Here is a 26,970-nt window from a genome sequence, read left to right as displayed (position 1 = left end):
CCTGCGGCTGGCTACAGGTGCGTTTTCGTGGGCAATCACGGCCTGCAAATTAAGACTGATGACCACTAATCGTTTCAGTATTACAGTACAGGTGTTTACTTGAAAGACAAAAGACTTCCAAATTTATTTTAAATAAGCAGCTTATAAAGAACAGCAGTTATATTCAGAGAACATTTTGTAAAACAAACAGAAAACACTGAGTCAAGATACACATTTACACCACCAGCAAAAAGGTTCTTCATTAAACACGTTACAAAGTAGAAGAAAGTTTACCTGAAAAAAAAGAAACTATAATCCTGGGATTCAGTAACTGAAATCAATTTTTAAGTGTAATCAGATGAGTTCAATTTTAATTCATGTTTTTAAAAAACCACATCTTGAGTTCTGGACTTTCAGCTCCAGTTTCTGGCTTTAATATCTTCGTCAGATCACCTGTTAGAAAGAACAGCACTAAGTCACATCTCAGGGTAGAAAGAAGTTACTTCAGAAAAAATATTTGTGATCCTATAACATAACTATTTCAAGTAATTCTCTTTAACAGTACTTATTATTAAATAACTTTTGGAAACAGTTCTCTCTCGATTTTTATTCTTACAGAATACACAGACTTCCATAAATTTTAAGTAGCACAGACCACTGTGTTACACATTCTGTAATGATTCGTATCCCCATGGTGAATAATGGGTCTATTTTCAGTGATCTTTTGAGCAATAATCCCTTTAACGTTTTAAGGGTTAAAATGGAAACAATGCATGGGAATGACTTCCTGTGTGTTCATTAGAATTCTTCCCCTGTCTACTGAGACATTTCGCTAATTTTGCTATTTTATACCTGGTCTGTCTTTCCTTTTTGTGCAATCACGACTGTTTTTATCAGGAAAATCCTTATGAAAAGGACTTCCATAGTCCTGGGATTCAATAACTAACTGGCCCACAGAAAGCAGTGGGGTCCCAGGTCCCTCTCCAGTCCTGAATACACAAGCCTTACTCCGTGGCCCTTAATACCCAACTCCTCAAAAAAGAATGGACTGACTTTCCTTCATTCAAAACCAATGTAATGCAAATGCTTTTTTCACTTTACAGCTTGTTTTACACTTGGCTCTTAGAATGAGGGCAGGTCTCCAGCTGCAGGGCTGATGGACACTGCAGACCTTCACTTTTACAACCAGTGATATGTGTTTAATAGTGTCTTTGAAAATGAAATGTTTGTGTTTTTAACTTCAAAAACTAATCTAACTTGGGAAAAGTGTGGGTGGCTTTTCTAAGTGGTTGCTGCGGCACAGGAGCACGGCATGTGCTTCACCGCGGGACGAGCTCTGGTTCAGGCCAAACATCCTGTGCTTTGAAAACTGCAAAGCAGGGTTTACACTGAGCCCGAAGAAATGCCTGTGACTAAAGCATATCCTCGCCTCAAGTTCTAGTCGGGGATATACACGTGCTGATTTAACCTCAGCCGTCACTGATCAAATAAACTTTAATGTGCTCAGAAGAGGGTACTGCCAAGCTTCCTGGGGAATCCGGTCACACGGGGCAATTCCTCCAAACGGAAACACACCTGGCTCCTGGAGGCCTGTTACTGTGATTTGTTTCCATGGTTCTAGCCGGCTTTGGCTCGGCTAGTATATCACAAGGTATGGAGAGAGGTACTTATGACATGCTTAAGCCCCAAGGCTGTCCAGCGTCCACTGATGACTTTTTCTGAGAAGTCTCTGAGCTCGCTGGGAAGGCCTGTCTTGGAAGTCCTGCCCGGACGGCACTGAGGTCAGACCAGAGGTTCGCTTCAGGAGGTCCTGTCATCGTGCGCCCACAAAGAGAGCCAACTGCTGCGGGACACACTGCAATTCGGCCTTTTCGTGTCATCACTCCTCAGTAACCCCAGGGAGCAGTCCTTCAGGACAAGCTCTGTACGTTCAACACCCCTAAAGGGAGACAGAACACGCAAGGGGTGATTACCTGCCGCGGTGGCCGTATGCACACCTCTGCCCGGACTTCACGGCCTCCCGACGGGAACCCGGCAGCAGGCGGGCGGCGGGCTGCGCGGTGCCCATGGTCACGGTCCCCTCCCCTCCTGCACATGCTGCCTGGGGCTTCCAAAGTCACACAAAAAAGTGCTGTTCCTACATTATTTGTGAACAAATGGTTTTTATAACAATCGTGAGACGGAAAGTGATCACTGCCATAAATAATACAACCTTAACGAAATCTGGTTCATTCATCTTTCTTCACTTACATTCCCTACACTCCCAGCATTTTATCCACTTTATAAATAAAAATTCTAGTATTTCTGACCCTTTATCACGTATACTTCCCTCTAAGAAAAGCCTATCAAAGGAAACTTTCTCCTTTCAAAGTACTGCAGAGTTTTCTGTCTTCTCTTGCTAATTTCTTTCTCTGCTGTTAAAGACGTTTCTAGAGGTAAGACTACCATCATTTTTCAGTCTCTTCTATTTATAATTTACGGTTCAAACTTCTGAATTAAGGAAAGATCTAGCTGATAGTCAGTGATTAAGAAATCACAATTCCATAATTATCAAAACAATTTACCTTATCTGCCAAAGTATTCTTTTATAACAGTCAGCCTCACTGGATCCCGGGAGGGGCTACAGCATTTTTCCCCTCACATGTATCTTAAAATACAGACAGCAAACAGTCCACCTGGGAGAGAATCACGGACGTGTTTTCCTATCCGCGATGAGCCACAGAAAGCAGATTTCAAAGATAATAGCTATTGTGGACACCTACTGAGGCTCCCTGCCACAACGAGAGCTCAGAGTTAGACACTTTCTATTCCAGTAACTCCTCGAGTGGAACCCGGCCTCAGTTTACTTTAGTAACACTGCTGACTGACCGAGTGACTAGAATCAAAGTGCGTAAGTAGTTTGAAAAAAATAAGCTATCTAAATTTTGTGTCTTAGACACAGCTTGGAACAATAAATTCTTTAAATTTTTAAAATCACATTTTTCTCAATAAACATTTATTTTTACCCACAAGATAAAGACATATACAGTAACCAGTCTGAAACCAACAAAGGACTATGGTTTTAAGTTCTAAAAAAAGAACTCTTCCTCATCCTCCACTTACACCTCGAAGAGGTGAGAACAGAGCAGGGTTTATTTAATTCTGTATAAACTTAGAGAGCAGCCCCCCGAACCCCGATTTAACTGCTTGCCTTTTAACTGCAAAGATTAAACTACAGTTGGAACCAGTATATTCATCATATACCCCCAAATCCCCAAATCACATTCTATCCACTCCATTTCCTTAACAAGCAATGAAGAACTTCATGCTTGTGTGCAACACAGAATGTTAGCTTTTTTATTTACAGAAAAAATGGACAGACTTCCCTCCTCATCAAAGGTTTTAGAAGAAATTAGGTCACAAAAGAGAGAAATCGCAAATCCTAACGTCATCTTAGTGCTTTTCTCATAATTCCAGATAAAAAACAACAATGAAAGTGCTCTCGGGTTTAGAAATCTCTGCAGTACAGAGGTGCAACAAAGTGACAGGTTTCTCTCGTCACATTTACAATTTAACATTCTCAAAGTCTTTCCTCTGGGGAAACTCACATAACCAGTTACTGAACATAATCTCACAACTCCATGTCAACTAGTCTAAACTCAATGTGCTTAGCCTAGAACCACCCTTGAGGAAACAGAATTAATCTTGTTTTTTTTTAACAGTAATGTAACATGGTAGGCAGCCTAGTACTTAGAAACACACCCCTGTCCTTCACAGTACAAGGCCCTCCCCAGCCATCTCCTAGGTAATAGCCTGAAACGATGTGTTGTTCATTGTACCTGCCGTATTTTAGCAGATAAATATATAAAGACTAATCAAAAAGTCTCTTTAAGAATAAAATATCACAGCCCTTTGTATATCAAATCAGAACCTGAAAGGTAAAAGAATGTACATTATTTTCACATATACAAACTATGTGCTAAAGTTAAAAAAAATAAAGGGTCCTTTAATTTCCGCCACGCTCTGTCCGCGACACCATCGGCAGATGTGCGCTAGCAGACGGGTCCTCCACGCTGCAGGTCGCTCCTGCCTGTTTCTAGAACAAAGTAACAAAAGCCAACGTTAGTCGGCTGGCATCTTCTGAACTTCAATTACATAAACATCATTACTCATTTGGAGATCATAATTCAAACAAGATTACAGACAATTTTAAATAAAACTTACACGTGAAAAAGGCAACCCGAATTCCAGAGACAGTCAAGAAAAATACATCAACACCTTCCTCACACACTGAGTGAGAGGTCTGCCAGCATCAGCCTAACCAGCAGGAGTGTGATCAGCGCGGTCAGAGTGAGTTCCCAGGAGGAAAGCAAGCAGCAGCCGTGTGGCCACGCAGGAAAACAGGAGCCTGTATTTCCTAGTATGTTATTGTCCCCAACTTAGAGATGAGGAAACTGAGGCCCAGGGAGGTTCAACCTGGCATTTGAACCCAGTCTGATGTTACTAGGAAGAGGAGTGCAAAAACTGTCAGCATGAAAGGTGTCTTACAGTGACAGGACACTTCCTCACAGTCAGGAGAGCCAAATACTGTGAACGCACAGACAAGCGGAGCGGAGATAGCCGGACAGGAGGAGGTGCGTCCCCAGGGAGACACATTCTCCGGGAGTGGACAGCCACGAGCAACGCCCACATTTATTTCCTAGATGCTTCTGAGAGTCTGTCTTCTCAACTCTAGGTGAAGTGACCTTATATTCTGAAGCACTAGTGTCAGCCTAAAAGAACTGATCTTTCTTTTCCTTTTTTTCACTGTTTTTGTGTGTGTGCATGCGTGTTTTGTTAATGGAGGCGCCGGGGACTCCATTAACAAAAGGTCCAGGACCTCATGCATGCTAAGCACGCGCTCTACCACTGAGCTGTATCCTCCACCCCCAAGAACTGATTTTTCCAACTTAATATTTCTTAAATTATACTGTTACAGTTAAAAGACAGAAGAATATTAACATAAAAGTTACTGGTCACATTTACTTGCAAATTTTAAAAAGAGACAGAGAGAGAAAACAGAAAACGAGCCAAAAAGGCAGGTGGGAGAAGGGGCCCCGCTTCTGCAGACCGCGCCCAGCGTCCTGTTGTTTCATGACACAGGTCCTTCTTCCACTTTACTTCCACCCACTACCTCCAGTTACGCATTATCTTACTTGTAAGAGGGGAGGAGAGACGGGGACAAACCAGTGCCCGACAGGCAACCAGAACGCAGGAGAATCTGGAGACCGCTTCTGAAGGACAGCTAGTCAAGAGTAAGTCAGAGTTTCATCTATCTTGAAATATCTCAAGGGTCGTGGAAGACTACAGAGAACAAATTTTGGCTTTTTTCTGGAGACCGAAGGCAATGGCAGAAAATACAACGGTACGCACTCAGACTCAAAGGATGGAGTTCCTAAAAATAAGAGTTTGTGGAGGGAACCCCACCCTGAAAGGTGGTTTAGCCCCAGAGGGAGGCCGGGCAGCTGGTCAGGACACACCCAGGATTGTCCTACTTCCTCATTCTCTGAACTCTATTCTCGCTTTTTCTTACACAGCAGACTCTTTCTCCCTCTGGTACTGGTTTAAAACTAAAGTTCTAACATTTCTATTGTTGCCTCCCAGATTCTAAACAGTGTGAAAAAAGACAAAAATGACTCAGTTTGAATATTACTGACTTGGGAAAAATATGCTTCCTCTTCCAGGATGGCAAAATTCAAACTCAGAAGTGTCAGTTCTTCCCAGTTAAAATAATCTATAAATTAATTCAATTATAATTTCAAAATCTCATCAGATTTTCTTGTACATGGCAAGATGATTTTAAGATTAATCTTAAAACATGAAAAATGGTTCAGAATTTTTTTTAAATAAAGATGAAGGAATTGGCCTCGCCTTCCAAGTACATATTATTCACAAGTAACTATTCACTAAACAATGGACAAATGGTTAAACATTTGGAAAAAATAGGTTAGTTAAATCTTCCTTTAAACTGTGTGGATTAAAGATTAAAATGCAAAGTATAAAACCACAGGTATTAGCAAAGTATAAGTCAATAATCCTGAGATGAGAAAGACTCTCCTAAGTTAGCATGTTCTCAAAGGCAGAATCATGAAAAACGGAGAAGCTGGACAAGATCAATATCAAAAATTTCTATACAGCAAAACACATCAAAAAGTCAAAGGATACTAGTATTGTAACTAATATGTGAAGCAGAACAATGAAAGTGAATAAACTAGAAAAAAAAAAAGTCAAAGGGTACAGAACCTGGGGGGAAATATACAACACATGTGACAAAGAAAGACCAAAGAGCTCCTAGAATCAATATGAAAAAATCAGTTTCTCCATAGAAAAATAAGCTAAGGATGAAACAAGCAACTCAAAGAGAAGAAATACAAATAACCAACAAAATGAAAAGTAGGTAACCCCAAAAATGCAGTTCAGTCCCCTTTATCTATCAGAACGGAAGAGGGCAGACAGTGGGAGATACACACACACAGTAATTTCAAAGTGTCACTGATGGTAAAAGTCCATCAGCAGAGTGTGGTTTTAAAGAAATTACAGTAAATCCAAACTGCGATACCACGCAGCTGTACAGAGTCACACGCCTTGTCTGCTGATACAGAAAGAACTTCGTACGTTAAGAGAAGGTCACCTAACAGTGCATACATGATATTCACCTTAAACGCCGAAGAAACATCTGAAAATGTATTTACCAAATGTTACAATGGTATTTCCAGGTATGGGATTATGGTTCTCATCTTTCCTTCATGTTTTTCTGCACTTGATGTATTTCTTCATCTCCTTTCAACCACAGATAACATCACTGTGTTTTATAATCTGCAAGCTACTCACCCAGTAAGACTGTGTTTTCACCGGCATCTTCTTTAAAAGTGGCATCACCCTGCGGCACAGTGTGGCTGGTGGGGGACGATGCTGAGTTGTCCCCGACACTTCTGTCCCCATCTGGTAAGGTAAGACTCAGTTCTGGAGCCAGGACAACCCCGGGAGGAGATTCTGGAGCGGGCGTCTCCTGTGCGTCCTCAAGCTCTCCCTTGAGAGTCATAGCAGAGAAAACACCTTTTCTCAATAACACGATCAAGCTTATCTATCCTCTTTTGCTCAGAATTCATACAAAATATTTACTTTTATACACAAATGTGGCAAAAAGCACATCAAAGTCTTCTTTCTTTAGCATCAGCAGAAAATGAGTTACTTCTTAATAAGCATCTTTTTAAGACCTAAATGCTTTTTCCTCTAAAAACCATTTTCCCCCATCGATACAAGCAATGCCACCTTTTAAACTATTTATTGACAGAAAGTCCTTCCTGCCTTCCTGGACAGCCTGGCTGTCTGCTGTCACTGATGGCTGAGCCCTGAGCTCCAATGACTGCCTGGAGCTGCTGTGCTGGTTCACACCCAGGCACCAGCGCCTCGGGGACGAACCAGGCTCCTGCACAGCGGAGAGCTGCAGGATGCATCTGGGTTCACTGAGACAGCCGGTTCCGGCTCCTTCCTCATGGAAAGGGTGTCTACCAGCTGCCCGTTTGCCTCCGCGTCCCAACTGGCTGCTCTAAAGAAGAAAGTAAGATCATGAAAGCGAGGGCAGGAGACTCTGTAAGCATTACCACATCAAGTCTCAAAGTGGGGGAGCCATCTGGAAACGGGTTTTGATCAATGCTGGAGTCAAAGCTGTGCTGGGATGAGACTCCCGATAAATGACCAACTAACGGACCTCAGCTGAGACTCAGAACCCTGCACAGCCAAGCCACCTGCTCCCTGGGGCTCTCAGGGCCGAGGGCACTGCTGCTCCCTCTGCAGCTCCTCCTGCGCTCTAGAACCCTCTCCCCACTCCGGGATGCCGTGGGGTTCACTGCCTTCTCACAGGCAACCAAACAGCCTTAGGACAAGTCTTCACACTAAGCAGCGCCCGAGCTCCTGCTCAGCCCTCCCTGCTCTGTTCTTCTACGTCTTTGCCTGAATACCCGCCGAACTTCACCACCTGCCGGTCTCGTGCCCTGTGCCACGGCATCGATCTGTGGACACGCAGCTCACACGCTCCCCTAGAAACCACTCCCTTTACCGTCCCACGTGCACCGGGCAGGGTAAACCCTCCTTCCTCCAGGACCCAGACACTGCACGCTGACCTCCTCGGCTCCACGGTGTGTGGTGCCTGCCCAGCCCACCAGCCCAGATGGTGGGGTCCCCGAGAGCCCATGAGCAAAGGGGCGGAGTCTGATCCATCCTCATCTCCCCAGAGCCAAGTTCAGACCCAGCACTGACCCAGCACCCCTCTCACTAATGCCCACTGAGTCAGCACAACAGGGACAGAGACCACATCAAAGCGGTCACAGCTGCAAAGCAAAGGGCTGCCTGCGGAGGCCCATGGGCCGCTCTCACCGCGGCCATTTTCTTAGAAATGAGAACTTGTGACCATACGACAGGGTCACGACTATCACAGTCCAACCCAGTGCAGGAGGGGCCAACAGGTCTGACGAAGATGTCATTTTTGTCAAAGGATTACAAAACAAAAGGCGAGACAAGTTCATCTCTTAGTTTGATTTAAAGTTACTATAGGTTTCTTCAAAAAAGAACGTAAGCTTTCTGGGGACCCGTATTGTAGCTTTCTGAAATTAACACTCTGAAAGCAAACCCACCTGACGTCAAACAAAGAGTCTTGGTTTCTAACACGTGAAAGAGACACATAGATACACCTCCAAAACCAAAACTCACGAGGACTGGAGTCTCAACGCAGAGGTCAGCGAAAAGCATCTTACACAAATGTTCAGAAACGAAAAGCAGTGTTTAAAATTATTGATGAATAAAGGAAACAACTTAAAAGGGCTTAAAACAACTTCAGAGCTCATCTAAGGAGGAAAGGATGGAGAACTTTGCCAAGGAAACACCTGCTGTGCTCCCTGGACTCTGCTGTTTAAAATGCAGCCCCAGGAAGGCGCGGGGCAGCGATGAACCCTGGACACTGAGAAAGCTCCATCCACCTCGTTATTCAAAAGCAAGATTAAACGAGTGTTAGAAATTCTACAGTAAAGACACCTTTTCCAGATATCCAGGCAAATGTGTTTCCAGGAAGACAGGTCTGCTGCCCCCAACCCCTCCCTGGTACCCATGGCGAGGCCTCGGGAACTCACACCAGAAAGACGTAATTCACAGAAAATGACACTGGTTATGGAGGCAGTGAGGGGTCCCTCATCTATCTTTTGAAGACATGCTGAGCTTAAAGGTAAAAATACACTCCAAAGCAGCCTGCAGCCTTGAGGGCCGTGAAGGATTCAAGTCACGTAAAATCATTACCATAAAAAACCTCTCTGTAGTTTCCAGGTCTATAGTAAACGCTACCAACATCTCTATGTTTAGCAACCAGAAGAATATTATTAGCTGTTTAAATTACTTCTTCCAAAGATCTTCATTTCAAAACTATTTACATGTAATTAGGAATCCCTTGAGACATTCACAGATTATACGCAGACTCTAAAAACAATAAAAAGTGTAACAATCTAGAACAATGTTTCTCTCCCTCTACGCCCCTCCCCATTTTGGGTTAGGTGCGTGGACCCTGGAGTGAAGCACACTTGCATCTGGAAGCTGATTCCCTATTACTGAGCTGTGTGACCTAAGCTCAGGTTCCTACTTAGTAAAACAGGGACAGTCACAGTCAGCATTGCCCTCCCAGGGCGGCCGGAGGGGCACACGTCACAATGAGTGTAAGGCACCCAGCGCCCACTGCGGTTATGTGTCCCCTCACTGGCCTCCTGTCTCTGTTTTCTCAGGAAGGGCCTGTGACCATCTCAGCATCACAAAGTGCTGGACACAGTGTGGGATGAACTTCCCCGCGGTATCTGGTTCTGCAACCCAGCTATTGGGAGCGCTGGTGTCAAGGAGTGTTGGCTTGAGTTTCCTCACGTGAGAGACGTGCACCTGGAGCCAGGAAACGTGTGCAGCTCTGTCCTCCTCAGACATTTTATAGTAATTCTTGTCTATATGAAACGGACTAGCTTCTATACACCGTGCGGTGTGTCACCGCACGAAATCTATCGAAGACAGCGTTCTAAGAAATGACAGGCTCTGAGGAAACACCTAGCGGAGGGTTCTGTCATCACAAGTTTAGTTCATTGATTTTGGGGAAATTTTTAATAAAGAGAAAAATTTCTGCAGAAACAAACAGGACGCAAGAAGGGGCATTCAGCTCTCTCCTCCTGCCGCTGGTCAGGAACGGAATCCAATCACTCGGGGGGGAACCGGGGCAGAGGTTGAATATAAACAAAAATGCAACAAACCCAATATCCCAGGGCTTTGATGACATCAAGTTTACACATTGGACACGTGCGGTGATCCAAAAGCCATGGGTCAATGCATATTCTATGAAAAATATGCCTAAAAAAATTAAGTATGTGTTAATGTTTTAAAATAAATGTTTATATCTTATCAAGGAAACAATACATTGTACCCACTCATCTTCTCATCACAGGTTAAATGCCATCAACGCTCCCGTCTCTCCGCTCACCCTCGGTAACCATCTACCCTATTTTCCACGTTATACAGAATCTGGCATCTACGGGGAAACTTCCCATTCACGCCATAGAAATGGCACGGTTTCTCTGCACATCACGCTAGGATGTGTTTTTATGCATCCCTGTAATAAATGTGGCCCAAGTAACCCAACAGTAAACGAACAGGAAAACTGATACTAACCTGGTACCACCTTATTTAAGTTTATAAAATGATTCAAATGGAAATACAGCGAAGTATTAACAAATCATCTCTGGGTAGCGGCTTAAAAAAAACCACATTTTTTGTCTTATATATTTTTGTACAGTCTACATTTTTCTAGAATGAACACCTATCACTTTCAGAATCAAAGAAAGAAAAATCACATATGGATTTTGTCCTTTTACTGATCTAGGCTGGCTGAAATTCCCTCCTGGGGGTGAATCTATGTTTTCTCCAGGTGCCGCAGATAAGGAGTTAAGGGTGAGGGCACCGGAGCCACACAGATCAGCTCGGGTTCCAGCTGTGTGACGTGACGCCATGTCTGTGTCCCCGGGCCTCTCTGCACCTGCCCTGCACGCCGTCCTGAGGAGCGGATGAGTCTCGTGCTTACTAGAGTGTGGGCGCCAACAGTACTCAGTAGTTTCTCATTATTATTACTGCCCTTGTTGTCTGAAGACCTTTGCAGTTAAAAACAACAGCAGGTCGTTACACAGCACAGTCTGGTCCAGGCTGTCTTGTGACCTTGCCATCCCCAAACTGCAACTGACTGACTGGCCCACAGGAATCATTTTGAAGAGAAACAGAACAGAAGAAACATGGTGGCTTTATTGGGAAATTTGTTTAAATAAAGCACAGGAGGAAATGGGGCGGTGGGGGCGGGTAAAAAACACCCCACTAAGGAGACAGGGAAATGTGTGCGGGTAACTCGTCTGCTCGGGAGGCTCCTGTGCAAACCCCAGCGCGGCCTCAGTACTGGATTCCCTACAAAAGGAAATCGGCCTCAGGCGGCTCACTGCACAGCACCCAAGTCAGGAGGACTTGCCCTAAACTGGCCTAGAGTAAAAATTCTTTTCTATTTTAATAATTTTCTACAGGACACAATCAACTGACAGCTGACCCCAATTCACTAAGCACCCACCACACCGACCCACACCTGTGTAGGTTCCAGCCAGCTCTCTCCACTCAGGAGAATGTACTTTGTTAACTCTGACCCTCACTCCTTCATTTCCTCTACGGACCTACTGAGAACATCACCTACTATAAAGTACTGGCGTATGTACAAAAACACTCTGCCAGCATAAGGCAAAACTCAGCCATATACCACCGTGTGACCTGCTTCTAACAGGCGAGGAAGTACGATTAAAACTGATCGGTTGTAAAACAATTTTTGTACACCTTTCTGCTAACAAAGCAGTTTTTTAAAAAAAGTTAAAGTATCCATTGTTAAAAAGGAAATATAACTTCCTGATACTAAAAAAAACAACAAAAAAAAAGGGGAGGAGTATTTATTTCACACAACCCCAAAGAGAAACCAAACCTGGGGTGCAAATAACAGCACAGCCCGAGCCGGGTCTGCCACTGCTCCGGGCCCCCGCCCCGGGCCTGCACCCTCCCCAGGCCTGCACCTGCCATGCTTAGTCTCCTCTCTCCCCGCACAGCACACTTTCTGCACATAATGAGCTTCCAGGTTCCTAAGGAAGACTTGCTTGTCAGACTAAAAGCCAATGTATGATAAAATTATACACTAGGTCTTTGTGGTCACCTAAAGGCTCCAAGTAAGGCAGTTTTTAAGTAAAACGACACAAGAGGAGCCTTGAAGACTTCGAGCTTCTTTTCTAAAAGGTGAGATGATCACGATACCACCTGGTAACAAGTTCTTCATATCATAAAAGACATGTTGACTCTCTTGTCAGAAACCTGAAACTTGTCTAGTAACTTTTAACGTGTCAGGAAGTAGAAGTACATACTTGCATGGCAGAATTCTGATAACATCCTTGACTTTAAAATTTTCAATACAGACTGCACAATTTTCAGCATCAACATCAATTCCCTGAAAAAAGAAGAGGAAAGAGTTTACTATATATCCTAAGTACACGGTGTAGTTTTGGTAAAACTCACTACCACCTGGGTAAGACAGTTCTATTCGACCACACTGCTACATCCTGAAATTAAATACATATAATTTCTACCTGGTGTTTACTTTTACCACTATCAAGAGATTTTTTTTTTAAAGAATGTGGCTGAAAAGGAAAAAATTTCATTTTCTACCTAATCAGACATAAATAATATTTAAATACTAGGCTACTATTCATTTTTTTTAAAGTGGTCATATTTTAAAGGCTATAGAAATGTCAGTGCCTGCTTTATTATAATAAAATAAATTATTTTTCAAATATAAAGCTTATAAAGAGAATAAATGTCTAATTAGCTACTTGTTTTCTGGAATCATCAAAAAACAAAAAAACCAAAGTACTTTCATTAGAATTTGCTAAGAAAATAGTTATAACTTGCAAATAAGAAAGTGCAAACCATTAAATAACTGAAAATACTCACCTCACTAGGGATAAAAGAATTACAAATTAAACAAGCTACTTCGTTTCATATATCAAATTAACAAACGTAAAAATAGACAAAAATTGCTGGGGAAGAAGCAATCTTTGTGACAAAATTTCAACTTCTATCAATCTGTGGGTCACAGACCTTTTTGGGGGTGTCAGCCTCCCCCACTTCGCCGGGTACCCCCCAGGATCTGCCCACCTGGCTTCAACCCATCAACCAAAGTAGGCATGGGCAGCCAGTGACCCCAGGCAGGCCAATGAGACTCTCCCCCAGGATTCCGGGGTGGGGGTTCAGGAACTGCCCACCAGTGTCTGCAACTTCAGCAAATTAACTTTACAGAACACAGCTACACAATCATCTCCGTAACTATCTCAAAATATATTTAGCCACCTGCGTCACTTGTTAACAAGCAGTAAAAACTGATTTTATACGTAGATACAGCTCCCCAAAACTGTACTGAAATTAACTTTATAAGAGCACTTAAAAAGGTATGTGGCAACGAAAGTCAACATTGTCACCTTTTTCCCATGAGCCATGTGAGAACGATGAAATGATTTTTACCTCCCTAATGGTTTGCAACCTTATACACTACTGTGATCCAGTCCATGAGAAGAAAAATCAGGAAACAGTTTCCAGAAGTGGACAAGATGTAGATTTACAGAAAAAAACAAAACACAGTATTTTTCTGTACAAGTTTAAAATGTAAAATGCCAGAAAACTCCCATATGTCCCTCACGGACCATTTCTGGATCCTTGTTTTTTAACTGTTAGTGTGACAACTTTTAAAGAGCAGTTCATAGAAGCAAATTTTCAAAAACTGTTCTGTACATGAAGAGGACAACATCCAAAGACCCCACTCCGCACACTGCGCACAGGAACCCACGTCTTCTCACGTTCAAGGACTGAGATTTCCCCACCACGGACAGCAGGAGACACGTTCCCGGGAGGACGTGAAACTCCACGCTTGTTCAGGGACCGCTGTGCCGAGCGCACACTTGCCCCAGGCGTCTGCCGGAGACTCTCTCCCCGGGGACCCTCGGGATTTGTACATCAGCTGTTCATCTTCCCGTGAGATGGAATTTTTTTTTTTAACTTTTCCTGTTCAGTACACCCGCGTGGAAAGAAACCAGGACCCTGTACCAACTGTTAAAATTCACGCTATTACAGTGCAAAGAGATCCGGGAAGGACTGCAACAAACCTGAGTCTCTGGATATTAAACACATCACATAAACTGTTAACACCAGATTCCAGAGTTTTGACATCAAAGGTCTAAAAATTTAATGACAACTAGTTTGATTTGACCCTTTAAGTGGGTCAGAGGAGGGGCTGCGCACCTACGTGCACTTCAGGGGGAGTGGAGACTAGAGGGCGGCGCAGATCACATCTCAGCAACTCAGCAACACAAAGTGAAAACCCAAACAACTGAACCCGCTCATAACTGCGGCAACACAGCCATCAACCCCTCACAGCACAGAAGGCGGGCCACTGAACGAATAACTATTTCTGTATTAGCAACTGCTCTCCTTTTAAGGAATCTACCCTCTAAGAACCTGAGGCTCTGAGATTTAGGATCTGTCCTACTCCAAAAATGTTTCCAAACTCTGGTATGATTTTGGCCTTTTAAGTCTCAGGCTGGCCATGCAAAATGTTTCTGTTTTAAAAACATCTTTTCTTCCTTTCTCCACAAACCCTGGTATTTTCTCCCTGTAATTAAGGGAGTTAGACAGAATGCACAGAGGGTGTGAGATTTAATGGAGGTGACTTTAAGCCTCAGGGTCTCTAGGGGAGACCGTAACTTCCTCAGAGTCCCTGGGTCCAACCGACGGGTGGCAGATGGACATCTGGCACCGTCCAGTCCAGCAGCAAGCAGCTAATGTGGCCACCCGAGCATCTGCCAGGTAGCTAGTGTGATGGAGGAACTGAATTTTAAGTTCAATTTAATTCACACAAATTCAGGAAGCCGTGTGTAGCCAGCAGCCACCCTCCCGGACAGCACGAGTCTAGAAGTTTCCTCACATATCCAAGAGTGCTTCTGCCAACTCTCCTTTAAAATACACATCTGGGAAAGTTACCACTAATTGAAACCAGCCAGAACTCCACATGATTGATAGTGTGAGCTTAGACATATAAATAGATTTATATTTTAGTTTAAACAAACAAATGAAAAGAAAACCATGAAAACATTACCTTTTCTCCTTGCTTTACAGTATGAACAGGGAGCTGGCCAATAACTTTCTTTGTTTCTTTTCTCTGGCTCTTAGGTAGGAAAAATATTATTATTGTTATTATTGAACAATGTAAGTCACTGTTTTTAAAAATTCACATAATATAAGCAAGCTTATCGAAGAAGATTTCATTTAAAAAGCAAAGTTACATGACTACAGTAAAAATACCTTGAAAAAAATTACCACTTAAGCCCTAATGTACAGAACAGACACATATAACTTAAAGAGCTGTTTGATCAAGAATACTTATTTTCAATTCCAGGTCTGAAGAAAAACTTCATCTTATGTCTCAATGTTGGCAAGAAACCAATTTTATGTTTAAGTATTTAACCATCTTACGTTTAAGTCAAAAAGTCGGCTGAGGAGGGGGCATTGCACCCTCACCTGCTAATGTCCCTAGAAGGAAAGAGGCTTCCTAGTCGGAGGTGGGAGGTGACCCAGAAATGATGATCATGTACCTGCCTGCAGAGCCAGGAGGGGCGACTCTCAGGACAACCACGTGAGCGTGGACCCCAAAGGGCCCACCTCTGGAAGCCCCTGGCCCCTCACCTGCCCTCCTCTCTGCTGTTACTGGGACAGGGTTTCTGCTCCGCATTGGAGACGGCGATGCCCGGTTCTCTTTCTAAACACAGGGCCGGGGCCCCTCCAGCTCATGCCTTTTTGTCACTCCTTTATTTCTGGAGAAGACAGAGGGTCCCCACAGGAGCAAAACGTGACCTGGATTTAGAGGGATCTGATTTCCCACGGGATGGAAAGTTTCATATATTCTAACAAAATTTATTTCAAAGAAAATCCCATTCATACTTAAAAATGATGAGTGATCATGAAATGAAGAATACTGTCCAATATAACGTCAAGTGGCATCGATGGGAAATACTTACGAACTGTCTTTTGAAAAGCAGGAGTCAGCTGCACTCACCTGACTGCCCAGGTGGGAGCCGGTGTACAGGAAGCGCTGTATGTAGTAAAATATGAGCCAGGCCAGTGAGATGATCATCATGCTGATGAAGGCGATGGCCACGAACACCACGGACTGGCCACTGATTAACTCCTGCACGTGGCGGGTGCCCACCGCCACGCCCACTCTGACGGGGATGCCTTCACGCACCAGATCCAGAATCTCTCTTCCTTTCAGGTAGCTAATCATAATGACCACGACATTCCCTGTGCCTGTAGGAGAGAACAGAGCACTCAGCATGAAGGACACGAGATACAACCCAGGGAAAGACAGCCCCGTACACACACAGCTGACAACCCTGATGAAATGGAGGCTTTCCGGGGAAAACCCAGGTTACCGACACTGGTCTCCAAAGAGGAAGCAGGCTGATTGCGTAAGAAGGAGAGTAAATCACTGAGAACTGCCCCTCAGAAAGCAAGAGCCCCCGCTCCATTTCACAGGTGAGTTCTACCCCCAAACCTTTAAAGAGCAAGTAATACCAATAACATCTGAAGTGTTTTTAAAACAGATATTTTAAAAATTAAAAGGAAGTTTTAAAATTATCCCTAAGATATATATATTAAAAAAAAGGTAAACAAATTTATTTACAAAACAGAAACAGACTCACAGACACAGAAAACAAACTTACGGTTACCAAGGGGGAAAGCGATAAATTGGGAGTTTGAGATCTGCAGATACTACTACATATAAAATAGACAAACAGGGGGGAGGGTGTAGCTCAAGTGGTAGAGTGCATGTTTAGCATGCATGAGGTCCTGGGTTCAGTCCCCACTGCCTCCTCTAAAAACAAAGAAAGAAAGAAACCTAATTACCTCCCCCACCCCAAAGAAAAACAAACAAACAAAAATAAAATAAAATAGATAAATAACAAGTTTATATTGTATAGCACAGGGAACTATATTCAATATCTTTTAGTAACTTATGGTTAAAAAGCATATGAAAATGAATATATGTATGTTCCTATATGACTGAAGCATTATGCTGCACACCAGAAATTGACACAACACTGTAAACTGACTATACTTCAATAAAAATATTTTTAAAAATATTATCTCTAAGATAATAAAACCAAACACGGTAACAAAAAAACCCCAAGAACCACAGAGACCAATTTCACCTGTGACTATCAATACGTGTGCCTAAAGCCTGCCCGTGAACTCAGGGAGGCAGTCTGAGAATTTCCACCATGATCTCCATTGTTTCATGTTGCTCTGAGGGCATGAGGGACATGAGACAAAAAAAAAAAAAAAAGAGAGAGAGAAATGAAAAAGAAGGAATGCAATGGCCAATTTTATAGGAATCTATCTACAAATTAATTTTTTTAAGTATCAATAGAATCTTAAAACCCTTAAAAATTCTTCTCAAGTTCAATTAGGGAAAAAATAATCAACAGCAATCAGGAAAACTCTGTAAACAGTAGAACTTGGACTAGCCTTTATTGTCAAAGTAATTAAAACAGTGTGGTAGTAGCGTATGAAGACAGCCAGAATGGGGCAGCGTAAGCCCAGAAACTAGACTGGGGTGGGGGAGGGGGCGTGGAGGGATAAATTAGTTCTGGATTTGCAGATACTAACTACTATATATAAAATAAATAAGTTTCTATATATAGCACAGGGATATATATTCAATATCCTGTATATATACACAGGGAACTATACTCAATATTTTGTAGTAACTTTTCATGAAAAAGAATATGAAAAGGAATATATGTATGTACATGTATGAGATATGGTGCTGTACACCAGAAATTGACACAACATTGTAAACGGACTATACTTCAATTAAAAAAACAAAAGACCATATGCTTAGACCACAAAAAGTATTTTAAAAAGTTAAAGAAAACCTAAAAAAAAAAGGGAACTAAATCCAAATACATAAGAGAACTCAGTAAATGATAAAAGTGGGGTAAAACCAATGGGGTAAAATAGATTTTTTTTTTTTAAATAGTGTGGGTGCAGCTGAGTAGCACCAGATAGTAGAAAAGCTGCATGCCTTTCTCACAACTTATGCCAAACTACATTCCAACCAAATCACGGATTTAAATACATAAAAAAAGATAAAACATAAAAGAGTCAGAAGAAACAAGGAAGTTAAAAAAATAAGTAATACTGAAGAAAAACCTTTCCAAGTGTGAAAAATCACCTCAGGGTCTCTTACAAAAAAAAAAAGATCTAATTAACTAACCAACTATAAAAAAATTTCTTTTTTCTGCATTGGCTAAAAGAGAGCAAAATCAAAGAATCAAGATCAAAAGAGCAAATGGCCAACGGGAAAAATAAACGTAACACAACTAAGACAAAAACTTAACTACCCTATAAGAAAAAGGGCAACAGAAAAACAAAGGAAATGAAGTCCGTTTGCAGAAAACACAAATGGGCTTTTTTTTAAAAACAGCAGCTTTAGTGAGGTACAATTCACATGCCATAAAATTCTCCATTTTAAAGTGTACAATTGAATCGTTTTTAGCGTATTCACAAAGACTGTGCAACCATCGCCACTATCTAATTCCGTAACACTTCTACCAGCTAAAGAAAGAAATCTCGTACACATTAGTGGTCACTCCCAAACAAATGGATTTTAAACATACAAAAGGTCATGGCACAAATGAAAACATTATACCCAAAAGACCAGCCAACATCAGAAAGTCTGATACCCCATGCTGGCAAGAGAAAGCACAAATCTACAGTCTCGCTGGGAGAGTGAGTTATCACAACCTGGTACGGAGCGTCACGACTCTCAGGAGTTTTTAAATGCCCATCTCAGTGACCCAGCAATTCCGCGTCCAAGAACTTAGTTCCACAGATACACTTCCGTAGGTACACACAGGGAATCTATAAAGATATTTACTGCCAATGTTTTTCTGAAGCTTTGGCTATCATGATCTAAATGTCCTATAAGAAAACGGTTATATCAGCTACAGTGCGGGAACACAGACTCTGAATGGTACTCGAGACAGAGAGGAAAAAGAGAGCCACATGGTCATGTCAGTACAGATGACCTCTAAAGGCGACCTCAGATCGCGGACCCTGAGCACCTCTGAGAGCAGACCTGGACATAGCTAAAAATTCTCTACCGTGTGTATGTGCTTCCCAGCCAAAAACCAACTTAAAAATAAAGACTGTTCTCTGGCTTGACACTGAAACCTCACTTTAATACCTTTTTATTGCAGAGAGGAATTTAATCTGCAACAAATCCTCCATGGCCCTCAGCCATCGGGATTTAGTTACTGAAACACCAGAAGGGCACCCTTCTCAGGTGGCTCCTGCGTGGAGGCCGATGGTGTGAGCCAGCCCCAGGAGGGTCACCGAGCAGGCAGTGTCGCTGTCCAGGCACTCGCACAGTGGACTATGCCATCGCTGGGGAGACCCAGTAAGGAGGGAGGCATTTCCTGCCTTCAGGAAAATCAACATCTCGTAACGGAGAAAGGCAAATATAGCAGCAATTAGGACAGTTACACCACGTCAGATGGGATGGTATTTTATAAGCTGAAAGCCCTGTTTATAGATTAAAAACATTTCCTCTTGTGGAAAATCTCAAGCACCTACGAGAGCAGAGAGAACAGGAGAAGGACCCCCACTAACCTGATTCACTTCTGCACAGAAAACACAACGGTCTCCGTGCTCCGCTGGCAGTGACAATTTCCGGTACCCATAGAATGATCTTTCGCGTTAATGGGGAAGACCAGCTCTGAAGCACTTTCGCAGCTGTATCTCACTTGGGGGCGGACTGTCATTTTACAGATGAGGGCTGAGAAATCTTCAGAGTTGCCCCATGTCACGCCCCACCTGGGAAAGCCAGTGTAGGGGTTTAAGGCCCCAGCTCCTACCACCGAGATCTGCCCTGCCCCCTCGCTGGGGGGAGGGGAATGCAGGTGTCAGGGCCACACTGTATGGGCTCAGTATCCCTCTGACCACCACTATCTGGGTCCTCGGGGAAGACTTCTTCGGGATGAGCATTTCTCTGCATTGGACTTAACAAGAAAGGGGTCTAACAAAGAGCCACAGAAATGAAGAGACCGTTTTGTCTGGGGTAGGAGGGAAGTCTCTCCCCAGGAAGTGCATCTGGACAGACAGGAAGAGCTCACCCAGCAAAAGAAGGGAGGTCTTCCTGGCTGTGAGACCATCATCCCAAAAGCATACCTGGACTGTGTTGAAGAGAGAGCTGCACCCCCACGTTCACAACAGCACTATTTCCAACACCCCAGACATGGAAGCAACCTGAGGGTCTGTCAACAGATGACTAGATAGAGAAGTAGTAATAAATATTACTCAGCCAAAAAAAAATAATAAAATAATGCCACCTGCAGCAACATGGATGGAGCTGGAGAATGTCATTCTAAGTGAAGTAAGCCAGAAGGAGAAAGAAAAATACCACATGATATCATTTATATGTGAAATCTAAAAAAAAAAAAAAAAAAAGGCAAACAAACTTATTTACAAAACAGAAACAGACTCACAGACAATAGAAAACAAACTTATGGTTACAGAGGGAGGGATAAATTGGGAGTTTAAGAACTGTAGATACTAATATATATAAAATAGATAAACAACAAGTTCATACTGTATAGTACAGGGAACTATAGCCAATATCTTGTAGTAACTTATGGTGAAAAAGAATATGAAAATGAATATATCTATGTTCATGTATGACTGTACACCAGAAAGTGACACAATACTGCAAACTGACTATACTTCAGTAAAAATATGTATTAAAAAAAGTAGCGAGATACACACACACACACACATATACACACAGTGAAATATTATTCAGCCATAAAAAGGATGAAATCCTGCCATATGCAACAACATGGATGGACCTCGAGGACATTATGCCAAGTGAAAGAAGTCAGAGAAAGACATGATGATCCGCATGATCTCACTTACAAGGGGAATCTAAAAATAAAATTTAAAATACAGAAAAAGAAAAAATTAAGCCTATTAGGGAGGATGACTGGTCCAGTTTGGTTAGTGACTAAATATACATAAAAGCATCCTGTTTATCTCATTATTCCCAGTGCCTCACACAGAACCCGGCAAACAGTGTTCAATAAATCTTTGTTGACTAAATGAGTAAGAGATGGGAGGTGAGCTGAGAACCCCGGAAACCTCCCGGGAGGGGCTGCAGACACACCATGATTATCAGAAGGATACCCTGACCTGAAAACACTTTCAATATCAATCTGAATTTTTTCATCTAGGAAGTTCTTAGCTCACTAAGTGATGAGAAATTAAAAAAAAAAAACTGCCTAGGCTGAGGGCTAAATCATTTGTTATACTCTAATTACAACAGCAAGATTGCTTCTAGGGAACTACTTTAAATTAATAAAACTCAGAATGAAGACGTCTCTACCATGTGACTGGCTTTCTGGGGATGAACCGGAGGCAGGGCAGTTCAGCAAAAACACACTAGCTCAGGGTCACTGGGTGCACCACCCCAAGGGCTGCCAAGCACAGGACACCATCTGGCCCTGCCCTTCCCTCCTGGCTCATCATTCCCACTACCGGTCCCATAGAGCCGCGGGGACACCAGAGCAAAAATCATAGCTGATTTCCAAACTAAACCACCGTATTTCTTCACAGAAGGCACAGATGCTCCAAGTCCTGGGACAGCGGGAGAAAAAGTCCTTTGAATGTTTTTCTTCCCTCGGCCTCACATGGCTACCAATCACGCTGGACCAAAAAAGGTCATTCTGTGCAATTCCCACCCTACCCAGAAGAACCTACAGACCTCACCACTAACGAACCAGACAACTCCCTGAAGGCAGTCTGTTTTACTTACATCTTACACTCAGCACAAGGAATTGCACTCTGCACGTGATCATTAACCTACCTGTCAAATAACAGTGTCCCTCACCACCTGGTCAGAATCAAACAAAAATGTACCAAAAAAAGAATCTGTCTTGGTCAATATACTTCAAAATCCTGGAGGTTCCCATTTGAGTCTATGGGCCACTTCTCTTCCCAAGGAAACTATTTCAAGTAGATGCCAACATTCTCTTGAAGGAGATGGGAACTATTACAATATTCAGAGGGGTGGATTAGATTTTTGTTCCAGAAAGCTGATTCCGGCAGCAAGAACTTACACTTCAAAGTACCAGCAAGAGAATCCTATGATCTTTCAGGTTTTCTTTTCTTTTTTTTTTTTCTTCAATAAATTAGCTTCTATATTCTCTCACCACCAACCCCAGTCCCAACCTGGAGAATTCTGGCCAAATCTTTCAAAATTCAGCATAGGCTCAACTCTGCTTTGCAGCACCTCCCACGCCTTTGTGTATACGATGCAGCACCGCCTCATAAGTACACCTCGTTTTATCCCCCTGCTATAATGTCTTTGTGGGGTCTCCCGCCACTAGACAAGGATTCCTGTTCTTACTAGTTCTTGGAGCCCCCGTACCCCAGTGATTGCCCACAGGATGGTTTCTGTATGAACAAATCAACCTGAAAAACTGGTTTATCTTCCGGTATTACCCTTGTAGGGAGCCGATAAAAAGAATATCAGACTCATCTGCAGGGGAAACACGACATCAAATATGAACGTCAACGTCTCCAAAATCTGAAGCTATTATGTGAAACAGAAATGTCTCTATGGTTGGCTAGGATGAGTTAGGAGGACTCAAAAAATATATGCAATTCTCTTCTCAGAATTTTAAATTTTGTTCTGGGGATAATGTGGCTTGCTCAAGAACAGTTTGAATCTACTGAGTACGGTGCTCAACAATCTTATGGACAACTCTTTACAGTTTTCCTAAACACATTACTTCGTCTCAGGCCTTCAGGCCTTTGCAACGCTGCTCCAGCCCCCCAAAGAATATCCTGTGGGCCCCCCCACCCCTCCTGCACACAACTCACCCAGATACCTTCTCCAGCAACTTCTGCTGACGTTCAACACTGTCTGGGGACTGTCCTGGTTACTCCCACCTTCCATAAGGCCGTGAGGTACCACCCCTTCCTGGGGCACCAAAATACATTCTAAACTCAAATCTGAATGTTAGGATCATTTGCGACAGCACAGCATTAAAGACCATCAAGTTATTATTCCCTCATCAAAGACTATTTACTGTTCTCTGCAAACACAAAACCCAGATTTCTCTTAAGGTAATGCCAGCTAAAGGAGCATCTTGTTTATTAACTGACAGTCACCACGTCAAGGCCAATCCTCTAAAAAAGCTTTCATTTCAATCGTTCGACTTTTATCAAGTTTTACTCTTCTTGCTCAGGCTAACTTATCATCTTTGCACGACCTGCAGCAGCTCCTTGACGCTTTCTAAGCACATGTGCATGTAATTCTGTCCAGGTCCAAACTCTACTGCCTGGAAAGGTCTGTTTACCGCTCCCACTAGGCCGTGAGCTCCTCCAAGTCCAGCTTGTGTCTTAGGCATTTCTACCCCCAAGTGGGCACCACACTCGGCCCACCCAGAGCAGCCGCTCCACATCCGTTTACCAAAGGGAACGGACCTGGGGCATTAGAAGAACAGTCCTTACAGTTATCCTGTTGGAATATTAGCTTAAAATCATGATTTATTTTAGAAACACACACCAAAAATGCTGACAAATCCAAAACATCTTGGACTGGATTCTAGCAGTCAAGCAAGAGGTTTAAGAAAAACTGCTGCAACTCTCTGAAACCTGGGAAGTGACGATCATGATTGGCGTTTACCAGCAGCCGCCTCCACCTATTTTGTAGAGGCCCTGTGTCACACAGAACACTGAGAGCCGCTCATCAGTGCTTCTTACTGGCTCTGGCCACATTCTGACCTCAAGAAACACAAGGACCCTAAGTCTGAGGTTCCGTATAGCATTTCAAGTTCAAGTCCACCGAAGCTCGTTCCTATTCTGACTTAATTCACTCACTCCCTTCTTAATTCTAGTCCATTTTCAAAAAGTCATGAACTTGTCCCCAGTTGGGCCATTCTGAGAGGGTCATTCTTTTCCATTTCCACAGTCACCCCTACAGGACTGGCCCTGGTCTTTCTGCTTGGACTAGACAACCATCTAAGTGGCTGCCCTGTTTCCAGCTTTTCCTCTGTTTAACCCATTGGTCACACTGCTACCAAATAGTCTCCTGTTAAGTCAGTGGTTCAAAATGTTGAATGCTATTGCCATCCCTTCTGCCCCAGAACGACTGACAATGTCTGGAGACTGTTCTGGTTGTCATAACTGATCTGGCCATAGACTGCCTTGTTACTGTGGGCCAGTCATTTAAATTCTTTGGGCCTCGGTTTCCTCATCTGTAAAATGGGGTTAAAGTACCTGCTTCAGAGGGCTGTCAGGAGGACTAAGTGAGCTGCTGTGTGGGGAACACTGACTCTGCACTGTGAAATTTCACATTAAAAAAAAAAGCTAACACTGTTACTTTTGTCTTTTTTCTCAAACAAAATTATTCTCACAGTGGAAAGGTTCTAACAGACACTGATAACACCAACAGAAGCTCCCAAGAAGAGGATTTAAAACTGACATCTACAAGGTGTTTTCTGGGCCAGGATAAATTATCTGCCAATAATATAAGCAAGCAAGGTTGCTGAACCATGCTTAAAACAGGTGCGATTAGCCTGGAAGAATGTTCATGTCATTACCAAAAAATGTAGCAAACAGATTTAGAAAACTGTGGGCCAGTGAGCATGCCATGCAAAAGAAAAAGTCCAAGTGAAGACGCGGAAGACTCAGAAATGAAGGCGAGGAGCCAGCATCAGAGAATCCTCCTCACACGCTGCCCTCTTGTCTTCGACAGAACTGTCGACAGGATGCATCTGGAATGCTGTGTGAAATCCGACAGGACCTCTCGTTAGAGTCTGGTGGAAACATGACTTGGGTGGTGACAACTGAAATAACTACACCAAAGGTGGTGGTGCCTCACCCAAGGCCACCACATGGACATCTGCTCGTTTCCTCTCCAAACCTACTTCCTCTCCCTTGCAATGGAGTAATTTCCCCTCTGCTTTCTGAGGTAGATTCCCACCACAAGCATCCTTTCTTCTCAAAGACCTCCCTCTTTCAGTTACCTCTTCCCAGCTTGGACGGCTACCAGATCACTCCATCCAGTTTCAGTGTGCCTCCCAGCCGTCCATCCTTCCCACACCTGCCCTTTGGTTTCTGCCCATTTCTCAGCATCACCCGAACCCTCACAGTCGACCATCGTGAAAGAGTTGTTCTAACAGCCTCGTCCTCACCTCTCAACCGAGTTCTGCTCCTATCATTCTGCTAAAATAGGCCAAATCCAAAGTCACTTTTCTGTCTTCATTTTACAGGTGGATTCTGAACCTGCATTCAAGCCAAAACAGAAAGACACAAAAGCACAGAAAAAAGGACGTAGCAGCAGAAACTTAAAAAAAAAAAAAAAAAGAATTCACTCACAGGAAGGTCAGAATGAGTCAGATCTTAGAAGGCCTAACAGAAATACATTCACTCTGTCCTGTGCGGGTCGGGTATCACTTGGAATTCAGTTCTGAGGATGACACCTTGCAAATTACGCCTTTTAAGCTATCGTAACTGCTTTAAGATGCAACCTGGGTAATCGTGTGGGGAAGGTCACCTAGACAATCACAACTTTAAAACTCTCATCTAAACGCAAGACTCCAGGAATCTGTCAGTAGAGCCAGCATTATATTTAGCAAGTGAAAAAACATACCCGAACTTAAGTCCAAGCTGTCTGACTCAAAGTTTAGAATACTCAGAAAGTGAAAAAAAAATGTTTTATGAAAGTGAAGAAACCAGAGTGCCACTAAGTCAGACCCTGGGACGCCCTGGGAAAGAGCTTCCACTTCTGCTCCACCTGACTTTGGGAAACGCCCAATGGCCAGGGACCCATGATTAGGAATAATGAGACTTTCCAACGGTGAGAACCATAACCCTCCTCCTGCGGGTTTTAATTTCTGCCATTCCCCCACCACTGCCCTCCTGCAGAGGGCACCTCCCTTCACCTGAACGACCCAAGGCGAAGATCTAATCTTGTTCGCACGCCTGCCTCCCTCCTAAACAGCACCTGACTGGAAGGGGGAGGGGGACGGGGCGGGGGTCACACTTAGCAAACCTAGCACTTCCCTCCTAGTTCCGGACCGCCAGAGCCCAGCACCGCCGCGCCCCCGGGGTTTCGTCGGAGGACCGGGCGGCGAGCCATGACGGCGGCGCACAGCTGTCCCCGCGTCCCGGCGCCCGGCTGGCTCACCCGCGTGCGACATGGGCGCGGTGAGGTTCCCGTGGCGCTCCTCGTTGTACAGGACCACGGCCGAGGCGTTCCTCCGCGCCGCCGCCAACACCTTGTCCCTGAACGTGCAGCCCCCGCGCGCCACCAGCGCGACCCAGGGCGCGGCTCCCCGGCCGCCGGGAACGAGGAAGCGCGTGTCGGGCGCGCAGCCCTCGGGGTCGCGGTCCTCCGAGCGCGGGATGCCCACCAGGCCGTGCGCACCCTCCCTGGGCGAGCTGTCGCCGAAGCGGCCGCTCTCCGAGACGCTCCGCACGGTCCGGTTCGTCTGCGGGTCCACGTACTCGGTGCTCACCACGGCCGAGTACCACTCGAGCGCCAGGCCCCGGGCCCCGGGCGCGCACAGGGCCAGCGCCAGCAGCGCCAGCGCGCCGCCGGCCCCGCCGCAGGCCTCAGACCGCCGCCGCCGCCACACCATGACCCCGCCGCCGCCGTCCTCGCCAGGAGGGGGCCGTAGGGCGCGCGGAGAAGCCGGCAGCCGCTGCCGAACCCGGGAAGAGCGAGTCTGCGCGACGGGCGGGGCCGCGGCGCACGCGAACCTGGAGCGC

At 44.1% G+C, this 26,970-nt stretch overlaps 1 protein-coding gene and 1 non-coding gene across 4 annotated transcripts; both read right to left on the bottom strand.

Annotated features, from left to right (window-relative positions):
• Positions 1-94: 94 nt before the first annotated feature.
• RNF149 (ring finger protein 149) lies at positions 95-26,970 on the bottom strand. 3 transcript variants are annotated; one of them, XM_072951304.1, is made up of 9 exons: positions 26,387-26,970; positions 16,187-16,437; positions 15,230-15,298; positions 12,450-12,532; positions 10,269-10,365; positions 6,829-7,027; positions 2,544-4,054; positions 1,953-2,116; positions 95-432 (listed from the first exon to the last, which is right to left on the bottom strand). In XM_072951304.1, exons 1-7 carry the CDS (start codon positions 26,838-26,840, stop codon positions 4,011-4,013), a joined length of 1,197 nt encoding a protein of 398 aa, XP_072807405.1. In that variant the 5' UTR covers positions 26,841-26,970; the 3' UTR covers positions 95-432; positions 1,953-2,116; positions 2,544-4,010. The 3 variants fall into 3 exon arrangements, with proteins under 3 accessions (XP_072807405.1, XP_072807406.1, XP_072807404.1); XM_072951305.1 differs by lacking the exon at positions 1,953-2,116 and adding an exon at positions 1,555-1,918; XM_072951303.1 differs by having other exon boundaries at positions 1,953-4,054.
• LOC116285940 (small nucleolar RNA SNORD89) lies at positions 1,755-1,870 on the bottom strand. Its single transcript, XR_004195708.1, has one exon. It is a non-coding gene; the product is annotated as a small nucleolar RNA SNORD89 (small nucleolar RNA).

This window comes from Vicugna pacos, chromosome 28, assembly GCF_048564905.1.
Source record: "Vicugna pacos chromosome 28, VicPac4, whole genome shotgun sequence".
Lineage (NCBI taxonomy): Eukaryota > Metazoa > Chordata > Mammalia > Artiodactyla > Camelidae > Vicugna > Vicugna pacos.
This window is presented reverse-complemented; position numbering and strand designations above follow the sequence as displayed.